The sequence below is a fragment of the Anomaloglossus baeobatrachus genome, chromosome 4 (assembly GCF_048569485.1).
Source record: "Anomaloglossus baeobatrachus isolate aAnoBae1 chromosome 4, aAnoBae1.hap1, whole genome shotgun sequence".
NCBI classification, from domain to species: Eukaryota; Metazoa; Chordata; class Amphibia; order Anura; family Aromobatidae; genus Anomaloglossus; species Anomaloglossus baeobatrachus.
Window position 1 is genome coordinate 46,777,331 of NC_134356.1, and position 23,319 is coordinate 46,800,649.

At 43.9% G+C, this 23,319-nt stretch overlaps 1 protein-coding gene across 3 annotated transcripts in view; it reads right to left on the reverse strand.

Annotated features, from left to right (window-relative positions):
• Positions 1-18,866: 18,866 nt before the first annotated feature.
• Positions 18,867-23,319, reverse strand: part of SGCD (sarcoglycan delta) — a 1,008,723-nt gene continuing 1,004,270 nt past the window's right edge. For all 3 annotated transcript variants that reach the window (XM_075344301.1, XM_075344302.1, XM_075344303.1), the window contains one exon: positions 18,867-22,056. In XM_075344301.1, the coding sequence (XP_075200416.1) occupies positions 21,883-22,056 (174 nt within the window). In that variant the 3' untranslated portion in view covers positions 18,867-21,882. The remainder of the gene's footprint in view (positions 22,057-23,319) is intronic.

Sequence of the window (23,319 nt, forward strand, 5' to 3'; positions counted from 1 at the left end):
TCGGTCCCTTGATCTCACAGACCATGTTTTCTGTGAAACAGTGCCTCCATTGAGATCCATTGTTTGTACCGTCTCTTTAAGACCAATATTAGCCAGTCATAGAATCTTGCCTATTGTTCAATATCTCAGATTTTCCGAGATCAAAGCTTCCGGCTGCTCCGCTGATGCATTTATGACAGCATTGAACTTGTAATTGACTAGGACAGGTTGCTTTTGTTGATGCATTCTTCAGAATCCTCCAGCAATAAGTAGGGCGAGGAACTCCGGAGACATGAGAATTACTAGGAGCAGAATAATGGGCTTGTAGTATCACATCACAAATATTGCAGGCTTTACACCGGCCTCTTTATCCAGGGAGTGAATATTGTTCTCTCAGAACAGATGTTACCGGGAGAATGAAAAATCAATGTGCCCATATAACGTGACAGGTTATAGTAAACGAGATTCTTTGCCGGTCTGAATTCTTAGAATAACAGAATAAAATATTATACGCGTTTTTCATGAGGCTCCGATAGCACAGGACGCCAGCTCTTTAATGGCCGGGGTTCTAATGGTTAATATTAATTCACTCAGTATAACGATTATCCAAAAGGAAGTTCTAATTGCCCAAATAGAAATTAGGAGTCTTTTTCATAGATATTGGAAATTTAGGGACATTTTTGTTCTGGCCGAGGACAGCCCTAATCCAGCCTAAAATAGCCATTTGCAGGTGGAAGTTGTGCAAATCACAGCCCATACTGCAGCTGAAATTAGTTGTGCGCATACGTCTGATCGGATTGACTGTGCTCACCAGACACCGCGTCTCTATCTGGGGCGGGTTGTGTCATGTGACCGTGCTCTGACCATGTCACTTGGTCACGTGGTTTGAGCCTGCTCGCGTCACACGCGATGACGCGGCACCGAGTGTGCGCGGCTGCTTCCTATTGGTCTCATGTGCCATCATCTACTCCGGATCTTTGCGTCGTGTCAGTTCATTGGCCGATTGACATATATAAGGCGGCCCTTGCTGGTCTGACACCACGCCCCCTGACGAAGGCTTTGTAGCCGAAACGCGCGTAGGGAACTTGGTACCAGCACCGACAGGAGGAGATGCCACTTGGTATGTTTAATCTCTCATTGCTTTAACAATTGATACTTTGTCTATAGTACAGCATTATTTCACTACCACACTTTACTTCTATCTTATGTCAGGGTATATGATTCACATTGTAATTTCCTCAGTCTGCCCCTTGATGTTTGGCTATTTTGAGCCTATTTACGGTTGCAATCTTATCCCCTTCTGCTGCTGAGTTCTGTTGCCCTTTATTCACTATTCTTGTACCTTGTCCTTTTATTTAATTTATTAATAAAAGTTACATTTTCTTATGGCTATTTGCTTTGGCTCTCTCTTTTTGGTGTTTCAATTAAATTTACTGCAATTAGCATGGCTGGATTCATTTTTTACGCCATTGTGATTATCATGCTTGGGTTTATTACATTCTACATTTATTAATATTCTTAACCCTTGTTGTTTTGGCAATTTTGGTCTTTTGCAGCTGAAATAAGTATTGAACATGTTACCAATTTACTAAGTAAATACTATGTGTCCACCCATATCCTGTCCACTGCCACTGACTTGAGAACGGCGGCAGCTATAGGAATAGAAGTGGTGTCTAGGTATAGTAAACTAGCCATGTGCTACGCAATGAAACCACCTATAGAGCCACCCGGTGGAAAACAACGGAGTTAGCATTTTTATCTCGAAAACGGAACGAGATAGAGAATAAAAGTGAATTACGAAGTTGCAGGGCATCATCAATTCAATACGTATCGACACCTTGCATACAGAAATGCTATGATATGAAATTATATTCTCTGTGTCATTTCTCATTATTACACATCACTAAATTTATAGATGTTTATTGTTTGATTTCTTTGCCTGTGTGCATTGGATGGGTTGTTACCAACATTTGGTGAGAAATTCATGTCAATAACATCTTTAGAAATATGTTTACTTAGAGCATGGTGGACGTGTTTAATACTTATTTCACCCACTGTATTTTTTGGCCCAGACTTGAAGTTTCCACTTCTGTGTCTCGCTTTGTGGTGGTCGGTTGCTGCCTCCGCACCTCAACCATGTCTCTCAGCACTAATCACCTTGTACTTCTGTGTTTTGCTCAGTGGTGGTTGTGACGGCATGAACTCTCATGGGTTAAAGTTTCTTAAAATTCAGAAAGACAGGATGATAGATTGTTTATAGACGGGGGATAAGTCCCTCATTGTTTCTACAAGACTCTTGTTGACTCATGTAATTGTGTTGGCCACTGAAAGCCAGACGTATTGTTTCTCCAGACTCTTTCAGTAATCACTGTATTGTAGTTGTGTATTGCTAATGTGATTACCTTAGTAGCCATTGTCGAGTCTGTGACTTGCAGACTTCATGTAGATATCTTCAGTCTTTCTGTAGACATCATTTGGATGAACATTGTCCATGCAGCTTGAGATTCATCCAATGGGAGAGGCGCTCTTGTCCAACCAATCGATGAGGACGCAGTGTATCCAAATGGAAGGCTGTGGCTATAAAAGGGATTTCTTTAAGCCTCCAGGTGGTTGTTGATGGATGCTGATGGATCCAGTCTAGGCTCTTAGGAGCTGACTAGAGGATCAGGATATCTTATGGCTTCAATCTAGGGACTCCGGTTCCGGTTGGAGACCATATCCACAGCCTAGGGATTTCGACTCCGGCTGCCAGGAATGTATCATCATACCAGGACTACCTAAGGAGGACACTCAGGTTGGGACAGTTCAGTCACCTGTTACAGACTTTGCAGACCTCAGCCAGCTTCCTAAATCTGGCGTTATTCCAGTCACGGTGGGTGCCCGCCGAAAGCGGGGTGCTGCTGGATTGGAGTAAGTGGCCCTGGAAGCTCTGAGGCATGGACATTCTAAATCCCTGGTGAGCCAGCGGAAGGGTGAGACTCTGTTGCCTGTTAAATTTGTGTTTTGCTGGTTATGTGTTATGTGCCGTTAATTGTTTGGGGATCCAATAAAGTCTAATTATTGTGGTTCCCTCACCCTGTGTTGTCTGAGTAGTGTTACGCCCACGGTTAAGGAGGCCGGCGTTCAGTTGGGATGAGCCCTGACCCACGCTGTCTTTCTAAAGGCGGTGGGTTTTAGTGGACAAGAGCACCCACTGAGCCCCGTGTCTCCACAATTGGTGGCAGCAGTGGGATACTACTTAGCCTGGTTTACCCAGGGGAGCTGCAGCGGACTGGTGTTTTCGGACACCGTCCAGGGCTCAACAAACAGGGTGGCACATAAGCATACCCAGCAGGCCATAGGGGAGAAATTCAGGTTTCGGACGCTGCCATGTCCAACCCCACCAGCTCAGCCATGGGACAAGGACAAGAGAGGAGTTACGACCGCTGCAGTAAATGGATGCTACAGGATCTGTGCCAGAGGTGAAAGATTATCTACTGGAACGTTGAGACTCGGTCAGACTTGATCCAGAAATTAGTCCGTTGGGATGCCCAGAATGATGCAGAGGACGATGAGGATCCCGCCGATATTGACCCAGAGGATTTAAACTATGTGCCACATTATGGATCTACAGACAATCGGGAATCAACTTTGTCCAAAATGGCCCAAGCCACAGCGTTGTTGGATGCATTGGGGCCTAGATCCTCAAGAGAAGAGAGGGCTTATGTTCTGGAATATGTTTATGGGATTCCAGCTGCAGTACTGCTAACACCAGCCGGTCGAGAAGGATAGTCCCGCTACCCATCAGAAGCTGCGCCAAAACAAAGGACTACAAACAGGGCCTGTGACTTGCCCAATCTATGGCGCTGTTATACATGTGGGCGCCATGGACATATAGATAAAGATTGTCTCCAAAACCGAGGCCGCATGCTTGGAGCCCATCTACCAGCTCAGCCGGTCAAGAGCCAGGGACTACGAGACACTGGTTCCTCCATTACCCTGGTAAGCCCAGTTATTGTTTCCCCAGAAGACCCTGTACTAGATTCCCAATTATCCATCTCCCTGGCTGAGGGCCAGCGCTCAGACATTCCTCTGGCATGTGTGCAGTTGGACCTAAGGACCGACCAGGGAGAGGTCGAGGTTGAGCATGTGGACAGCCTCCCCACACCTGGTATTTTGGGGACCAACCAGGAAGTGATCGATGTGGGGATTGTGAACAGCCTCCCCATACCTGTCATTGTGGAGACTAATCAGAGCAAGGCTGATGTGGAGCTTATGGACACCGTCCCCACACCAGTTACTTTGGGGTCTGACCAGGAAGAGGTCCATATGGAGTTTATGGACAGCCTCCCCACACCTGTTGTTTCGGGGACTAGCCAGGAGGAAGTTGAAGTGGGGTTCATAGATGGCCCCACCAAGCCTGTTGTTTCGGATACCACTCAAAGGGAAGTGAAAGTGGGGCTTGTGAATTACCTGCTCACACCAGTCATTTTGGAGAATGACCTAGGACAAAGACTATCCAGTCAGTTTGAAGCAGCCATCACCCACCTCCAAGCCAAGCAGGACCCTGATGTGGATCTTTCTAATATCTTTTCCAGGGATGGTTTGCATTCCCGGTCTCCATCATCCACTTCTGAGCCAAGAACCGTGAGTAAGCCTAACCACACTGTGGCTATTGACTGGGGGAGGATTGATAGTGGGAGATTTGTGCAGGCCCAACTCATGGACCCCACCTTAGTGCTTGTCCACAGTATGGCTGCTCAACTTGGGTGAGGTAATCAGGGGGAGGTGTATAGATGCAAGCCTCTGTTGCTGACCTCACCATTAAAAAGGACAATGCCGTCAAGAGGAGAAGGATGATCGGAAGCCTATCATGTCTGGCTAATATTAAGAAGGGGGAAAATGTGATGACATGGACTCTCATGGGTTAAAGTTTCTTAAAATTCAGCCAAACAGGATGATAGATTGTTTATAGACGGGGGATAAGTCCCTCATTGTTTCTACAAGACTCTTGTTGACTCATGTAATTGTGTTGGCCACTGAAAGCCAGACGTATTGTTTCTCCAGACTCTTTCAGTAATCATTGTATTGTAGTTGTCTATTGCTAATGTGATTACCTTAGTAGCCATTGTCGAGTCTGTGGCTTGCAGACTTCATGTAGATATATTCAGTCTTTCTGTAGACATCATTTGCATGAACATTGTCCATGCAGCTTGAGATTCATCCAATGGGAGACGCGCTCTTGTCCAACCAATCGATGAGGACGCAGTGTATCCAAATGGAAGACTGTGGCTATAAAAGGGATTTCTTTAAGCCACCAGGTGGTTGTTGATGGATGCTGATGGATCCAGTCTAGGCTCTTAGGAGCTGACTAGAGGATCAGGATATCTTATGGCTTCAATCTAGGGACTCCGGTTCCGGTTGGAGACCATATCCACAGCCTTGGGATTTCGACTCCGGCTGCCAGGATTGTATCATCATACCAGGACTACCTAAGGAGGACACTCAGGTTGGGACAGTTCAGTCACCTGTTACAGACTTTGAAGACCTCAGCCAGCTTCCTAAATCTGGCGTTATTCCAGTCACGGTGGGTGCCCGCCGAAAGCGGGGTGCTGCTGGATTGGAGTAAGTGGCCCTGATAGCTCTGAGGCATGGACATTCTAAATCCCTGGTGAGCCAGTGGAAGGGTGAGACTCTGTTGCCTGTTACATTTATGTTTTGCTGGTTATGTGTTATGTGCCTTTAATTGTTTGGGGATCCAATAAAGTCTAATTATTGTGGTTCCCTCACCCTGTATTGTCTGAGTAGTGTTACTCCCACGGTTAAGGAGGCCGGCGTTCAGTTGGGATGAGCCCTGAGCCACGCTGTCTTTCTAAAGGCGGTGGGTTTTAGTGGACGAGAGCACCCACTGAGCCCCGTGTCTCCACAGTGGTCGGTTTCATTCTTCCTCACCTCAGCCATGTCTTTCGAGCACTGATCACCTTGTACTTCTGTGTCCTTCTCAGTTGTGGTCATGTTCAGTCTCCTCACCTCGGCCGTGTCTCTCAGCACTGAACAACTTGTACTTTTGTATCTTGCTCAGTGGTGGTCGGTTGCAGCCTCCTCACCTCGGCCGCATCTCTGAGCACTGAACACCTTGTACTTCTGTGTCTTGCTCAGTGGTGGTCGTGTATAGTCTCCTCACCTCGGCCGTGTCTCTGAGCACTGATCACCTTGCACTTCTGTGTCTTGCTCAGTGGTGGTCGGATTCATCCTTCCTCACTTTGGCCATGTTTCTGAGCACTGAACACCTTGTACTTCTGTGTCTTGCTCAGTGGTGGTTGGGTTCAGCATCTCCCATCTGGGGGAGGAACCTTAAATAGCTGGTGCCTCCCAGCAATAGGCTGGGGACAACTTACAAATGTGTGCACACCTATTATAAAGGAATAGGAAGTGTGCGGCAGCGCCCCCCTAGGCTGAAGAGCAGGAAACCCCACACATCATGTTCCATATTTTGGTGCTTAGGCGGGAGCAGAGCCAACAATCACGTGGGCATCCACAGGGGGACCAAGCTCGGGAATGCATTTACACAAGAACAGCAAAGAGGAAAGCAGGTGCACAGCGCAAGGTGCAGAGGAGCATCGGCATATTAGGGGACCCGGCGCTACACCGACACTACCATGGGCATCCACAGGGGGGACAAGCCGAGACTACACCATAGGTGGGTGGCGGAAAGAAGGGAGACCAGGGGCACTGCGTGAGAACGCAGAAGAGCACCGCCATACTAGGGGAGCTGGTGCTGCACTCATCCAGCAGGAAACTTCTCAGCTGCAACAGAAATGAACACCTAAGCTTCTCTAGAGACAGGCTCTTCAAAGTGGACAGTATAGAATGAACAATAGGTGGCATAGGGAGGAGTGAGGAGTTGATACTTATAGCAGAAGGGACTGGATGCAGCTGAAATTACAACTACCTGTTAAATCACAGCAGGATGGAAAGGATCATTAACCCCTTCAGCACTGGATGGAATTAAATAAGCTTCAACTCAGTGGAAACGATGAGCGGGCACTACTGTAAAGAGGATCTGCGGTTAACTAAATGATTTGACCTTCTGATCCAAAATGTTCCCGAGGTCATATCAAGCCGTGACTCACTCGTGAGAGTATGGTGCTGGAAGCGCTTTATAGAATCGTGTTTAGACATCTATATAGCAGTATTAATTGGCTAATGTATGGCATTTTTAATTAACATGAAGTAAATTGTTCTGTGACTTTAGTGGCAAGTGATTGGCCCAAAAATCACCTCTTTGTGGTTGCTTTTGACTGGATTTTGAAGAAAACTTAAAAGAATGGAAATTTGCCTTTTAACATGTCTTACTAGGACATTACCCTCTTGCTAAATTTGGAAATTTCTTTGCTACCTCTTCCCAATTCACCTCGTTCCCTCATTGCATGAACTACGAGAATAAAATTGGTTGCTGATATTTCTTTTATGACCTCAGAGGCATAACCGTGTCATCCAATGTTTCCCTATTATCTAAGGTACGTTGGGGCAGATTAGACATATGTATTTTGGACACGATTTTGGAAGGAGTAAGACAGCAGGAACCCTGAGGTGATAGCAGCAGATGAAGCATTTAACACCTGCACCAACAGCTGTCGAGACGGTTCCTGTGATAAGTTTTCTGGAGGGCCTGGTAGGGAGCGCACAACTCAAGGAATACATCTTCTTCTGGCGTAGCACGAGGTTCGATTATATCCCCAAGGAGGCACTTACATGTCTCACAGAGAGACTTACACAGAACACAATGTGATTGTTGTAAATGTCTCGCAGAATCATAAATATCTCTGCCTTGTCTTCCTAAAAAAAAATCCTTCTCACCCAGAGAGAAAAATCACGTTTACATTGCACATTAATGATACGGACTGTTCAGGAATATATTTATAGGGGAGATTCACTTACAGCATATTATACTCGTGTATATATATATTAGTTTCTTAATATGGTGGTATTTACATATTGGGTGTGTTAGCAATAGTAATTGGCCATTATATGACTTGTTGCTTCCACTTTTCACCAGTTTCCCCCTTTGCAGATTTTCTTTCTAATTTTCTGCTCCCTCTGAGCTGGTGGGTGGAGTCTAGTGAAGATGTCTCCCATACACAGCACACACGAACATGAGGGATTCCTCCTCTTTTCACTCTGAGCTGGTGGGTGGAGAATAGCGAAGATGTCTCCAATACACAGAATACACAGACATGAGGGATTCCTCCTTTTTTCACTCTGAGCTGGTGGGTGGAGTCTAGTGAAGATGTCTCCCATACACAGCACACACGGCCATGAGAGATTCCAACTCTTTTCACTCTAAGCTGGTGGGTGGAGACTAGCAGAGATGTCTCCCATACACAGCACACACGGACATGAGGGATTCCTCCTCTTTTCAATCTGAGCTGGTGGGTGGAAACGTGATGTTTCCCATACACAGCACACACGGACACGAGGGATTCCTCCTCTTTTCACTCTAAGCTGATGGGTGGTGACTAGCGGAGATTCCTTTTCTTTTCACTCTGAGTTGATGGCTGGAAACTAGCGGAGATGTCTCTCATATACAGCACACACGGGTATGAGGGATTCCTCCTCTTTTCACTCTAAGCTGGTGGGTGGAAACTAGCAAAGATGTCTCCCATACACAGCACACACAGTCGTGAGGGATTCCTCCTCTTTTCACTCTAAGCTGATGGGTGGTGACTAGCAGAGATTCCTTTTCTTTTCACTCTCAGCTGGTGGGTGGAGACTAGCGAAGATGTCTCTCATATACAGCACACACGGGTATGAGGGATTCCTCCTCTTTTCACTTTAAGCTGGTGGGTGGAAACTAGCGGAGATTTCTCCCATACACAGCACACACGGACATGAGGGATTCCTCCTCTTTTCACTCTGAGCTGGTGGCTGGAGTGTAGTGAAGATGTCTCCCATACACAGCACACACGAACATGAGGGAGTCCTCCTCTGTTCACTCTGAGCTGGTGGGTGGAAACCAGCGGAGATGTCTCTCATACACAGCACACACGGACATGAGAGATTCCTCCTCTTTTCACTCTGAGCTGGTGGATGGAGACTAGCGAAGATGTCTCCAATACACAGCGCACACAGACATGAGGGATTCCTCCTCTTTTCACTCTGAGCTGGTGGGTGGAGACTAGCGAAGATGTCTCCAATACACAGCGCACACAGACATGAGGGATTCCTCCTCTTTTCACTCTGAGCTGGTGGATGGAGACTAGCGAAGATGTCTCCAATACACAGCGCACACAGACATGAGGGATTCCTCCTCTTTTCACTCTGAGCTGGTGGATGGAGACTAGCGAAGATGTCTCCAATACACAGCGCACACAGACATGAGGGATTCCTCCTCTTTTCACTCTGAGCTGGTGGGTGGAGACTAGCGAAGATGTCTTCAATACACAGCACACACTGACATGAGGGATTCCTCCTCTTTTCACTCTGAGCTGGTGGGTGGAGACTATCAGAGATGTCTTCTATACACAGCACACACTGACATGGGGGATTCCTGCTTTTTCTCTGTATGGCACATGTTTATAAGTAATAAACAGTAAAACTGAGCTGGTGGTGTAGTGTGTGGGATGGGTCTGGTATCTCTGAGAACCAAAATCTAAACACAGATGCAAAATGTGTCCTCCTGTCAATGTCCTATACCACCCTGCAGTCTATTTATGACTTCTTCTGGGTGTTGTATATGCAGAGGGCAACAGACAAGATGAGTTTATCATTGGCTGCTTTGCTCTGCAAAGCCAATGACCATAATGACAAAGCTCTGCACAATGAAGTGAGGTCTGCTATATTAGTCACTGCCTATGCAGAGCACACCACCTGACGAACTCATCACCAAGTTGACAGAATATGACCTGCTAATGAATGAAGACAGTATTGAATCAAGTGCAGTACTTTCATCACTAAGAGCAGAAGGTAGGTAGAAGGAGGTTCACAGTCCAGTCTGGTCTGGCTGCCATGGACTACAGGCGTGACCGCTTGACCAGGATCCTCTGAATATTTTCAGACTGGTGTCAGGCAATCCCTTAAAGGGGCCTTATTTATATCCTTGCTATGGGTACTCTATCTATATCACTATCACTGCTATATAAAGGAGAATTGAACTCAGCAAGATAAAGATATATCCCCAGAATAATGTTTCATACACGACCATCAGTATCTTGACGGCAATACAGGTGATAATAAGAAGCATATTCGTATCAATCGTTATTTTATTAAGAGGTCTTACAAGATTGCAATTGAAATCATTTAAATACAAATCACTTTTTATTCTTGTACAGAAAGTGTAATAAAGTTAAAAGATCTTATTATTATACGGAGCATTATTGCAAATGCTTACAAAATTTTTGCATAGAGTGAGTACAGACTCACGGATAACCCAAATACAAAAACAACCCCAAAAAGCTGTATATGTTACCCCCGTCATCACTTCAAGCAGACACACACCCCACTCACACCCGAGACACAGACACAGCAACATAATGAGGTTATGAGCGTCACCACGTCGTCGGCAAAATCAAATCTCCGTGGATCTAGGAACCGGTGACATCAATGGTATCACTGGGTCTTAAAGGGAAACTCCACTGACACTTTGCTTTCGTTATCATGTACTAATTGCTCAAATTTATATCGTTATGATCTCATTCTAAAGATTGGAGCACCGTAGTGGGTTACCAGAACCATTGCATAACTTTTTGACCCCCCACCCAGGAGAAAAAGTTGTGCAATTTTTGCAAAAAATCCATCATTTTTAGAATTCTTGCAATTGCTCAGGGTGTTTGCAATATTTTTCAGCATTATCTCTCACCAAAACTTGCCATGGAGCTTATGCCTTAAGGCCCCCATACTCTTGATATCAAAGTTGGCCAAACCCAACGATTTCGACAATAAAGGAAGGCCAATTAATATGTATGGGCGCCCACCAACATCTATTTGGGGTAATTAAGGATTCAAAAGCCGGATACTCTTGTTTTGCAGGCAAATAAGCAGATGCCAGAAGTGTCTAGCAACGTCTTACTCCACTCTCCCCATAGAAAACACATAGACTGCAGTAGAGGCAAGTCGGAAGAAACAGATGTTGTCCAAGCGATAGATTGGCCAACAGTTAGGGGCACTTTGCACACTACGACATCGCAAGCCGATGCTTGCGATGCCGAGCACGATAGTCCCCGCCCCTGTCGCAGCTGCGATATCTAGTGATAGCTGCCGTAGCGAACATTATTGCTACGGCTGCTTCACATGCACTCACCTGCCCTGCGACGTCGCTCTGGCCGGCGAACTGCCTCCTTATTAAGGGGGCAGGTTGTGCGGCGTCATAGCGACGTCACACGGCAGGCGGCCAATAGAAGCGGAGGGGCGAAGATGAGCGGGACGTAAACATACCGCCCACCTCCGTCCTTCCGCATAGCTGGCGTGAGCCGCAGGACGCAGGTAAGGTGAAGTTCCTCGCTCCCGCAGCTTCACACACAGCGATGTGTGCTGCCGCAGGAACGAGGAACAACATCGTAACATCGGTCCTTCCTAAATTATGGAAATGACCGACGCTACACCGATGATACGATTTAGACGTTTTTGCGCTCGGAAATCGTATAAAAAAGGATTTACACACTACGATATCGGATGTGCGTCACTTTCGATTTGACCCCACCGACATCGCAGCTGCGATGTCGTAGCGTGCAAAGTGCCCCTTAGGTGAGGTGTATGGGCATATTTGGTGTTAAAAGGGTTGTCCACAACTAGGACAACCCCTTCTTATTCCGTATGTTTCTCCCAGGTGAAAAAATGAAAACTATACTCCCCTCCTGTACCGGCGCCCTCCTAGTAGTGTGCAAGCTCACAGTGCTGGGGCTCACGTGGGGTTGTGACGTCACGAAAGGCACCTTGTCCAATCAGCGGTGGCTTCCTTTTCCCCGCCTTCGGACCAAACAAGCTAATCAACAGGAAGTAATTCCTGTGGCTGCACTCACTTCCTGTTGATTGCTCGTTTGATTTGAAGGCGGGAAGAAGGAAGTCGGCGCTGACTGGACAAGGGGCTTGTGTGACATCATAACACCATGTGAGCCCTGGCACCCCTGGAAGGGCGTCGGTAAGGGAAGTGATTATAGCCTTTATTATTTCACCTGAGGGAAAGTTGTGGTATAAGAAGGGGTTGTCCTAGTAGTGGACAACCCCTTTAAGCTTTTAAGTCCCATATCTGTTAATAGATTCCTTTAGTTTGTCTCTAAAGACAATCAGCGAAATTTTGATGGCAACATTGGAAATTAAACAGGAAAAAATACATAATGCAATTGAAAATCAGTACAAGATAAGTCAGGCAAAGTATTTACAACATTTTATATGGATTTGAATTAGAAAATGTAAAAAAGGTGGAGTTACCCTTTAATATCTTTAAAAGAATTGTCCGGTTAAAACAAGCTGACACATAACTACAGAATAGGTGATAACTATTCGGGGATCGGTAGAGTGGGAAACTTTTATCGGCAGTGCACATGTTTGACCACTGCTCCACTACCGATTGATCCACTCGGCTTTTTCCGGCAGCTCCATCGAGAATGAATGGAGCAGTGGTCGAGCATGGGCACTGCTAATACTCAAGTCTTAGTGCAGGGCTAAAAGTGCCACATTCTGCCAATCAGTGCGGGTCCCAGCGGTCAGACCCCCACCAAACCGATCGGGAAGTTATCACCTATCCCATGATTAGGTCATACATTGTTTTCACTGGACAACCCTTTAAAGATTACATTCTAAAGACTAAAGATTGAGCCCTGAAATGGCAAAATAACATATTGACATCAACCAGTATTTTTTTTTTCAATTCTCTATTAATTTAGACCCTTTTGAGGAGCCCCATTAATACATGGAAAGTTGCTATAAAAGAGCAACTTTTAATCTAGAGGACCTACTGCTTTTCCCATTATATGGATGGACAACCTATAAAATATTGTGTAATACTTCCCTTCCCCTGTGTTGTAGGGAAACTGAATATTTACTGCCTTATTTTGCTATAGATTTTAGTGATCTCTGGTGGTTCTAGCAGGGGAAACCCCTATAGTCAACTGGGGGAGGGTGGAAGGGCATAAACATTTATTGCCCAAAGTCATAACCCCCTTAAAGTTAACAATATACACAGTGGCGTTTCAGATACTTGGAAAAGTTGGCTGGGGACTATGAGTCTCGGATGACTAGTCCTATATGTGTATAAGGAGAGACCTGTCAATCTAGGTGAATGGGGCGGGGTGAAGCTTCTTGGACAAGTCATCCGAGATGCATAGTGTCCGGATTCCTTTTCGAAGTTTGCTTTCTCTGAAATGCCACAGAGTAAAACATACAAGACTGCAATAGCACAGCCGGTGTCTGATTACTACTGTCCGTGTATTGGACAGCACAAATCATCTACCAGAATCCATTTAAAAGACATTTTCACCAGTAAATATAAAGCTTTTATATTGTCAGGCTCACATTTATGGTTATTATGTACTTACGTTGTAGGCTGCGTTATGCTACATCAAATGCCCTTCTAAAACTAGGGCATAAGTGCCACAAACACCACTGAGGATGCCCATGTGGCTCCTCTGGGGCTTGTATATAAGAGGACACACCCCTGCTCAGATTGGCTCCACTTTTATTCTATACAGGCAAAATAAACCAGAGTCAGACTCCCTCACTCCACAGATATCGCTCACTTTAATGATCACATTATTCAATGACCCCTATCCATATAATTATTAAGGAATTGTACTAAGTTCGGAAGTTTTCTCCTATCCGAGGGACAGGGGATAACTTCCCGATCATTGGAGTTCAAACTAAAGAACTCTGTGCGAATGGAGCTGGTTGACTGGAGACATCCGTTTCGCTAGTAATCGGTACCCCAAATTTTAGAATGAATTGAGGGGAGGTGCACATGATCAACACTCCATTTACATGGGGCTCTAACTGGATCGGAGCTCTAAAGAAGTCTTTCTGAATGAAGCTGGTTGACCACGCGCATATCTGCTCCAGTCATTCATAACGGGACCACTGGAGATATTCCGTTTGGCTGGTTTTCGGTACCCCAAATTTTAAAATGAATTGAGGGGAGGTGCACATGATCACCACTCCATTTACATGGGGCCCTAACTGGATCGGAGCTCTAAAGAACTCTTTGTGAATGGAGCTGGTTGACCATGCGCATATCTGCTCCAGTCTTTCATAACGGGACCACCGGAGATATTCCGTTTGGCTGGTTTTCGGTACCCCACAATTTAGTATGAATTGAGGGGGTGGTGTGCATGATCACCACTCCATTTACATGGGGCTCTAACTGGATCGGAGCTCTAAAGAACTCTTTATGAATGGAGCTGGTTGACCACACGCATATCTGCTCCAGTCATTCACAACGGGACCACCGGAGATATTCCGTTTGGCTGGTTTTCGGTACCCCACAATTTAGTATGAATTGAGGGGGTTGTGTGCATGATCACCACTCTATTTTTCATGGGGCTCTTCAGAGCTGTGGATAAGGAACAACTTCCATACTTGAGAAACCCCCATAAGATGTTCTACCCAGACGTCTATAGGTGCTGTAAGGCCATAATTAGGAACCTATATTAACAAATTCAGAAAATAGTGAACTAGTATTAACTGGGAATTTTCATTGTAGAGGGGAATTTAAATTTTTCTCCAGTATCTAATCAGGAAAATCAGATTTGTGAACCAAGCACGCTAGTAATATAAACTTCGCAGACATACACACACTCACGATACAGTGTTATGCTGGAGTTTCATGGTTTGCAAGCTTCGTACATACCCCAGAGATTGTATGAAGACATACACAACTGTAACAATACTATCACCTATGGGGCAAAATGACAATTTAATGATATTCCTTCAAAAAGTTATTCTTTCTATAAAACCCACCGGGTCAAATATACAATCAGGAACCGGATATTAACTTAGAAACTCGTGGGACTTTCAGTACAAATCTTCTGTTTTAACAATTTGCAAGAAAAGCTTATTTTTATTTTTTTTCCAGCAAATATATTTGAAAAATTAAGCTCTAAAGCAAAACTTGGATTTTGTCCAATTGAGAAATGTGCTTAATCCCATGTATAGCGCTTGTTACATTAGGGATGTGAATATCAACTTAACATAATGTGCCAGAAATAGAATATGTTGGCTGTCAGTAAAAAAAGGTTAAACAGCATAATGAAGCCTTTAAAATTTTATTTCCATTTTAATGTACATTAATAAAAAAAAAGAAACAGGAAAAAATATTACACTGGTAGTTAAGAAAATAAATGGCCGACTTTCAGTTTTGAGGATAAGTGAAATGGACAGACGCTAGCTAAGACGTTGTAGACTGGAGGATGCTACACAAAGGCTCTTCTAAAACTAGGGCCCACATGCCCTTCGAAAACTAGGGCATAAGTACTATAAACGCCACTGAGGATGTTCAAGTGGCTCCTTGGGGGCTTGTACATAAAGGGGACACACCCCTGCTCAGATTGGCTCCACCTTCTGTATGGGCAAAATAAACCAGAGTCGGCTCCCTCAATCAACAGATATCGTGATGACTTCAATGACCACATTATTCAATGACCCCTATCCATATCATTATTAAAGGGGTTATGCTAAGTTGGGAAGTTTTCTCCTATCCGAGGGGCAGGGGATAACTTCCTGATCATTGAAGGTCAAACTGGATTGGAGCTCTAAAGAACGCTGTGTGAATTGAGCTGGTAGACCATGCACATATCCACTCCATTCATTCATAATGGAACCGCTGGAGATATTTAGTCTGATTTTCGGTACACCAAATTTTAGAATGAATTTAGGGGAGGTGTGCATGGTCACTGCTCCCTTTACATGGGGCTCTTCAGAGCTGTGGATAGGGCATAACGTTCATACTTGGGAAACTAGGGCAAAGTACCACAAACACCACAAAGGCCCTTCTAAAACTAGGGCCCACGTGCCCTTCGAAAACTTGGGCATAAGTAACATAAACACTACTGAGGATGTTCATGTGGCTCTTCTGGGGCTTGTACATAAGAGGACACACCCTTGCTTAGATTAGCTCCACCTTTTTTTCTATATGGGCAAAATAAACCAGAGCCAGACTCCCTCACTCCATAGATATTGTGAAGAATCACTCACTTTAAGGACCATATTATTTTTCTCGTGTACATAGTATAACAAGTTGCCCACATTTCTGCAGGATTTTATACCTCGCTCCATTCATTCCCCTTTTGGGAATGCCACATCTCTCCCAGGAATGCCCACATTTGGTCAGGAAAAACCCTGCCACTTTTCAGTCCAGTTGTCCTTGAAAATCCAGGACAATTGGCAAATAGATGAAGACGGAGGATGGGGCAAATTCCAGGCCTCAGGTCTCAGTATATGGGGTCTTCTCTGGCCCAAGTACACTACTCTTTTTAATTTGTATGGTCTACACATGGTACCTTTGTACAGGATGTATTTTAAAAAAGATCAGGGTTTTTGGGTTCCACAGCTTGGCATAGAAATTGGGCCAACAAACTTGGCATTCAATGGGCAAACTATATCTGAATCTTCACGCAAAACATACAACTGCACTATATTAGTAGTAGAAGTTAAAGTGGCAGCCACAATGTGGCAAAAATTCTATCTTATTTACTTAACCCAAAAAAATGTCCGTTTTGCAAAAGTGACAACAGGAATGGCAGCCATGTTGGTTGTCTACTTTTAACTGTAAAAATGTAAATTTTATTATCAATGAACCATACTGATAGTTTTCCATCAGTTTCTGTGAAGATACGTTGAAGGTGACAACCAATATAGTTGCGCTTTCTATTATGTTTGCGAACATGGCCACCACTGACCAAAAAATGCTAACAAAATGTAACATTTATAGTCATGCGATTTTAATATTAGGACATTATGGTTTATTTTTGGACTGATATTTTGTTTTCTTACTTAAATGTAGGCATTTTTGTAATTGGGGTTCATACAAAAATTTGCACCGCTTGTCATTTATAGCCGCCGTGAGGCACTGACTATTGCAGAGAATCCATTAGTGAGCTCATTCTGATGGCCCAAAGTGAGCGTTTCTAATTTAGCTATATTTTTTGGGGGGGGGGGGTTTTCAAAGCTGAATGTGCTGCAAACCAAAGAGTCTGTAAAAGCTAAAGGGTGCATCATTTTTCATGAAACTGAACCGCAAAAATGATTTTTAGCACCATATACATGCATTTAAGTAAAAACAAAAAAAAGTCCGTGGAGATGGACAAACCCTTTAAGGAAGAACAACAATATTTCGGAAAGTGAAAAATGAGTTATTTTGGACCTGTCATGGACCAGTTTCATGATAGACTCCACTAGAACTTCATAGAATGATAGAATCCTAGCATGGTAGAGTTGAAAGAGACCTCAAAGGCCATCTAGTCCAACTCAATGCGAGTGCAGGTTTTCCTTCTTATCTTCAACTTATCTGTTGCCAAACATTGGTTTACAATTTACCCAACATATGTGGTGTATGATACAAAAATTCACTGATTCTGAAAACCACATGTATTCCAAGTTGGCAAAAATTTAATAAAATACCAACAAGTATATGTTCCTACACACAGGTTCTTCTTGGTACTTGTGGCAAAACATTATCGAATATACTAAACTCAACTTATATGTAAATCAGTGTCCCATTAATACTAAAATTCAGATAAATCCTTTTAAAGAGGTTGTCCACTACTTTTACATTGGTGGCTTATCCTTATGATAGGTCATCAATGTCTGATCGGCTGGGATCCGACACTTGTCACCCCTGCTGATGCGCTGTTCACTGTGCCGCCGGCAGCAGCAGGTAGCCGGAAATGCTCAGTTCCGGAGCTGCCCCGTCTTCGGATAGTGGCCGCAGCCGGGTACTGCACATCCACCTCCAATTTGAATGGGAGGTGGATATGCAGTACCCGGCCGCGGGCGCTAACAGAAGATGGGGCAGCTCCAGAACTAAGCTTCTCTAGCTACCTACTGCCACTGCTGGCCAAGAGAAAAGCTAATCAGCGAGGATGCGTGGTGTCAGATCCTGGCCAAACAGACATTGATGACCTATCTGAAGGATAAGCCGTGGACAACCCCTTTAAAAGGATCGGTAGTGTTGCGGGGTGTCGGATGCTGTCCAATCAGACATTGATGACCTATCCTAAGGATAAGCCATCAATTTAAAAGTAGTGGACCCCTTTAAAAGGATCTGCGAGGGTGCAGGGTGTCAGACTCTAGCCGACCGGACAGGGATGACCTATCTGAAGGATAAGCCATCAATGTTAAAGTAGTAGATAACCGCTTTAAAAGGATCTGTGAGGGTACGGGGTGTGAGACCCCGGCTTATCAGAAATTGATGACCTATCTTAAGGACAGGGCATCAATGTAAAAGTAGTGGATAACCCCTATCAAAGGATCTGCGGGGTTTCAGACTCTGGACGATCAGACAGTGATGACCTATCCAAAGGATAAGCCATCAATGTAAAAGTAGTGGACAACCCTTTAAAAGGATCGGTAGGGGTGCAGGGTGTCGATGGCCTATCTCCTATCGATGAGGGTGCGGGGTGTCAGACCCAGGCAATCAGACATTCATTATCTATCCTAAGGTTAAGCCATCAATGTAAAAGTAGTAGAGAACCTCTTTAAGGGAATGTTGAACCCTCTAAAAATTGTTTGATATGGGATGAAAACTGGAATTTTTTAAAATGTGACCATGTTAGTTCCCTTAACGCCAGCCACTGTCTACATTTTCCCTTGACTTAAGTTGTGTCATCCATAATATCATCATGGCGGTCTGCGCTGTTTCTTCTGATGCATCATTGGACGTGAAATTGTGATGACAGGAACAATACCAAATTCAAATTTCTTAAAAAAAATTTAGGGGGAATTTTAGAATGATTTTTAGAGGTTGGAAAACGTAAACCCTACAGCCCACTAGCATGTCGATATTCGATGAATAGAAAACAAAACCCTCTAATGTTCCACTTTCTTACAGGCCGTGATACAGGACACTAATGTTGAGATCAAGCATTTTACAGAAGTACAAAAAATGTCTAAAATAATTGAATCCAAACATGAAGGTGATTCCATACATTGGCTACATTTTTGTATATTTTGGGATATTTATTATGGCATATTATGGCATGATAGAAATCTAATTTCCCCAAAGGCTCCATGGTTTTATGACTGTAACACTGGAGGTTCTTCACATTCCTAAAAAAAATATATATATTCTTAAATTTATCAAATTCTGTCATGTTATGAAAATATTTACAAGCATGGGTGGCGTGAAAATGCTGGAGTTTCTTACGAGACCTAGTCTTCACGTTGGGTTTCTAGAAACCAGTCTACATTTTCCATAATTATCCCCTTTTAGTAAGGTAATAATTAGGGGGTGATGGCGACTGACGGGAAAACAACGCGAGGAGGTGGGAATCAAAAACAGAATGACGGAGAGGACAGATGACGTCAACCTCATTCAGTGGTCATAAGATTGAGGTCATCTCGTAAGTGCCCTATAGCCAGTTAATGAGACTGTAGCAGCATATTCATCTAGTAACCTGTAATGTTATTGATCATACAAAATAGTTTCCGAAATAGAAATCTCACCACTCATCGTCATTCACTCAACATACATCAGATCCGCTCCCCCCCCACTAACAACAAAAAAATGAACAAAATATAGACAGCAAACAATGAAATCAGAAACTTTCCCCTCTGTGCTTTTCCTTGCAGAGTGCATTGTCTTAAGGCATAGGCACATTTCCCCCTCTTTGATAAGAGATGGTTCAGTCCAGCGCCCTACTTGGCTCCGGGTGACCTTACGGACAAATGGAAGAGTTGATTACTGGGCGTTATGGGGGTGCAACTAATTAAAAAAAAAGTGGCGTTCTGCACCTAGGACAACCAAAATCAATGACAATCAATGCCATTAAGGAAAACAATATATTTTCTGGCTTTGTTTGTGGGGATCGACAAACCTGAAACGCGTTGGGTTATTGGACAATTGGCTTGTCAAGCAGTGCGGTGGAGGTAATAAATTTCACATAGTCTAAATAGAATAACACAGAAAAAATATTCCTTGGCAACTAGTGTTTGAACAATTTGACATGATGATCATTTTTGGTATATTTACCTCTTCATTGAGTAGACCACCCCTTTAGGTGGTCAATGCAATTTTGGGTATTCATATCTAGATGTATTTTATTTCTGTCATTTTATACATTTAATATTGTAATCCATTAAATTCTATAATAAATGATGCCTTAGGGAAGAAGATGTTGGATCTGGACAACATAGTCTACTTTGGTTATCTAGAATCAACCCTGTCAACCCAGAAAAGTCATAACAATTTTTTTAAAAAAAAATATTTTTCTGTAAATTAGGAAAATTTGTTAGAATTGTGATGGGTCACGCATCTTGGCTGGAAGATAACTGTTGGCTCTTTCTGAGAAGTCCTACCAAACTACTCTAGCCGAGGTGTCCTACTAACATCAATGGTTGGTGTGAAATCTGCCACCATGTCTCTTAGCAAAAAATACCAACTTTCACTTTACCTGGAAGGATCTTACTCAACTTTTAGTAATTTTCAGATATGTTGAACTATATCCTTCGACAATTAATTATTTCAATCATCTGCCAACACAGCCCAGTTCTTGATTTTGGACAGTTTTTACATCAAGCCATTAAATCTGCATAAGTCTGACCTTCACTAGGGCACATCTTCTGGCCAGATATGACCTTCACTAGATGCATTTTCTGGCCAGGTATGACCTTCACTGGGCTCATCTTCTTGCCTTGTATGACCTTCACTAGGCGCACCTTCTGGCCAGGTATGACCTTCACTATGTGCATCTTCTGGCCAGGCATGACCTTCACTAAGCGTATCTTCTGGCCAGATATGACCTATGCTAGGCGCATCTTCTGGCCAGGTATGATCATCTCTAGGTGCAACTTCTCGCCAGGTATGACTTTCACTAGGCGCATCTTCTGGTCAGGTATGACCTTTAGTGGGTGCATCTTCTGGCCAAGTATTACCTTCACTAGGGGCATTTTCTGGCCAGATATGACCTTCACTAGGCGCATCTTCTGGACAGGTAAGAGCTTCACTAGGCACAACTTCTGGCTAGATATGACTTTCACTAGGCACATCTTCTGGCCAGGTATGACCTTCTCTAGGCGTAACTTCTGGCCAGGTATAACCTTGACTAGGCGCATATTCTGGCCAGGTATGATCTTCACTAGGCGTATCATCTGACCAAGTATTACCTTCTCTAGGGGCATCTTCTGGGCAGATATGACCTTCACTAGGTGCATCTTCTGGACAGGTATGACCTTCACTAGGCGCAACTTCTAGGCAGATATGACCTTCATTAGGCACATCTCTTGGCCAGGTATGACCTTCACTATGCGCATCTTCTGGCTAAGTATGACCTTCACTAGGGGCATTTTCTTGCCTACTGTACTAAAATGGAATTCAACAAGCCATGATAAATTTGCTGGACAGTTTTGGAAATTGGATGTTTTGCCAAAATTCTAAGAATTTACAGTAGGACAGGATGAAACATGTTGGCGTAACTCTTTTGGGGCTGTATGTGATGGACAAGGATGTAATTTGATTCTTTGGGTTTGCTAAGGAATGGCCAACTCTTATAATGAGAAGACTTATGAGGAAAAAAGGAATAGAAGAAAAAGGGAAGACGGCTGGGGGTCACCCTGAGCTTCTGGCACTGAATCATCTCTTCCATGGGAGATTTAATAGATTTACAGATATATATCTATATATATTTGTATATATTCACACGCACACACACATAGTTTTTCTGAGGCTTCCTGTGTCTGGTTACAGTCGTACTCCTGGTCTTTGGAGTTTGGCTTTCCAGTCTCTTATAGACAAATATTGTTATTTGTCTGGCAGGTGGATTCACTGCCCGCTTGTGACAGGAATAATTTCCCACTGGCGCATACGCAGATCTCAAATACATTTTGACGGGGTACAGACGCAGAGTATGATCCCCGCGGCAGCTGTGGAAGCTTTACATTAGCTGCTTTCAACTGGATCTGGAAAAGAAAGGAAAAAGCTATAATAGAAAACATGTTAAAAAACAAACAAACATATTTTAAACAATCTAAAATGACCTAATATGATCATAAACTTTGAAACGAATAACAGATTGAAAGCGCAATGGCAGAAGCATAGCTATACAGAATGGTAGTATTTGCGGGAAAAAACCGTCATAGATAATTGTTAAGGGATCAAAAACCTGTAAACCGTAGAAAAACCCTTATTAAAACATCATTTTTATTTAATTTGAATTAAAATAGATATCCCAAATTGAAGGACATACACACATATAAATACGAACACATGGAACAAGTGCCACAGTGCAGAATGGGAGTGGTCAACACCCTACCACTTCTCCCTACCTAGCCTGCGGAGGTCGGCACCCTAGATCACGTAATGGCGCCCCCGCTCGGACGTCGGCTCACCCTCCTCTCCCTCCACTAGATTATAAGTGCAGCTAGTCTGGGAGTGTAGGAGTGCTCAAAAAGGAATTTTTCTGCACTGTCTCAAAATGATAATACAAAAATGCAACAATTTAGATGTCAGGGATAAGACCTGTTCTCAGTTGACACATTTGTGAGTATGCCTCTACAGGGAAGGGGTGTAGACACATACAGCGGGCTCTGTCAAAAATGAGGACAACATGTCATGGTTTCAAACATAATTCAGAGGGGTTTTATGCATATATGTTAGCTCTAAAATGTATACTCAATAGCAGCATAAAGGTGAACATATACTTAAAGTGCTATGCATATATCAGCCTGAAAATAGGAGGGGGGTACCCTCAGGCCCAATAACACTCTGCTTCCACCAGTGTAAGGTTACAACACACTGGTAACCTTCAATGACTCCCCAACCAGAACATGTACAATAGTCCTCAGAGACAACCCCGTAGTGATAACAGCATAAATAGTAAATTCCACATGGATCAAATATTCCAATAACACCCAATCACTGTAGGAAGAAGTGACAAATAGTATAGTCAAGTACTTAGCTTGTTATGCAAACTTGGACCAATCGTCAGATAGCCATATACTTGAGTGAAATCACTGGACGCCTAAATATGTACAGGCTGATACAGGAACCGCTTTTCCAGCTCTGCTCGACGCGTTTCCCCCTGGTATCTAGTCCCACCAGGGTTCCTCAGGAGCTCCCACAATGGGGTATGTGCAGCTGGCCACAGTCTGCCGTACTGCCTCGGTCCTAATCCCCGCCTCTGCACGTGGGGACAAGAAGCGTTCTTTAAAAATGGCGCTTTA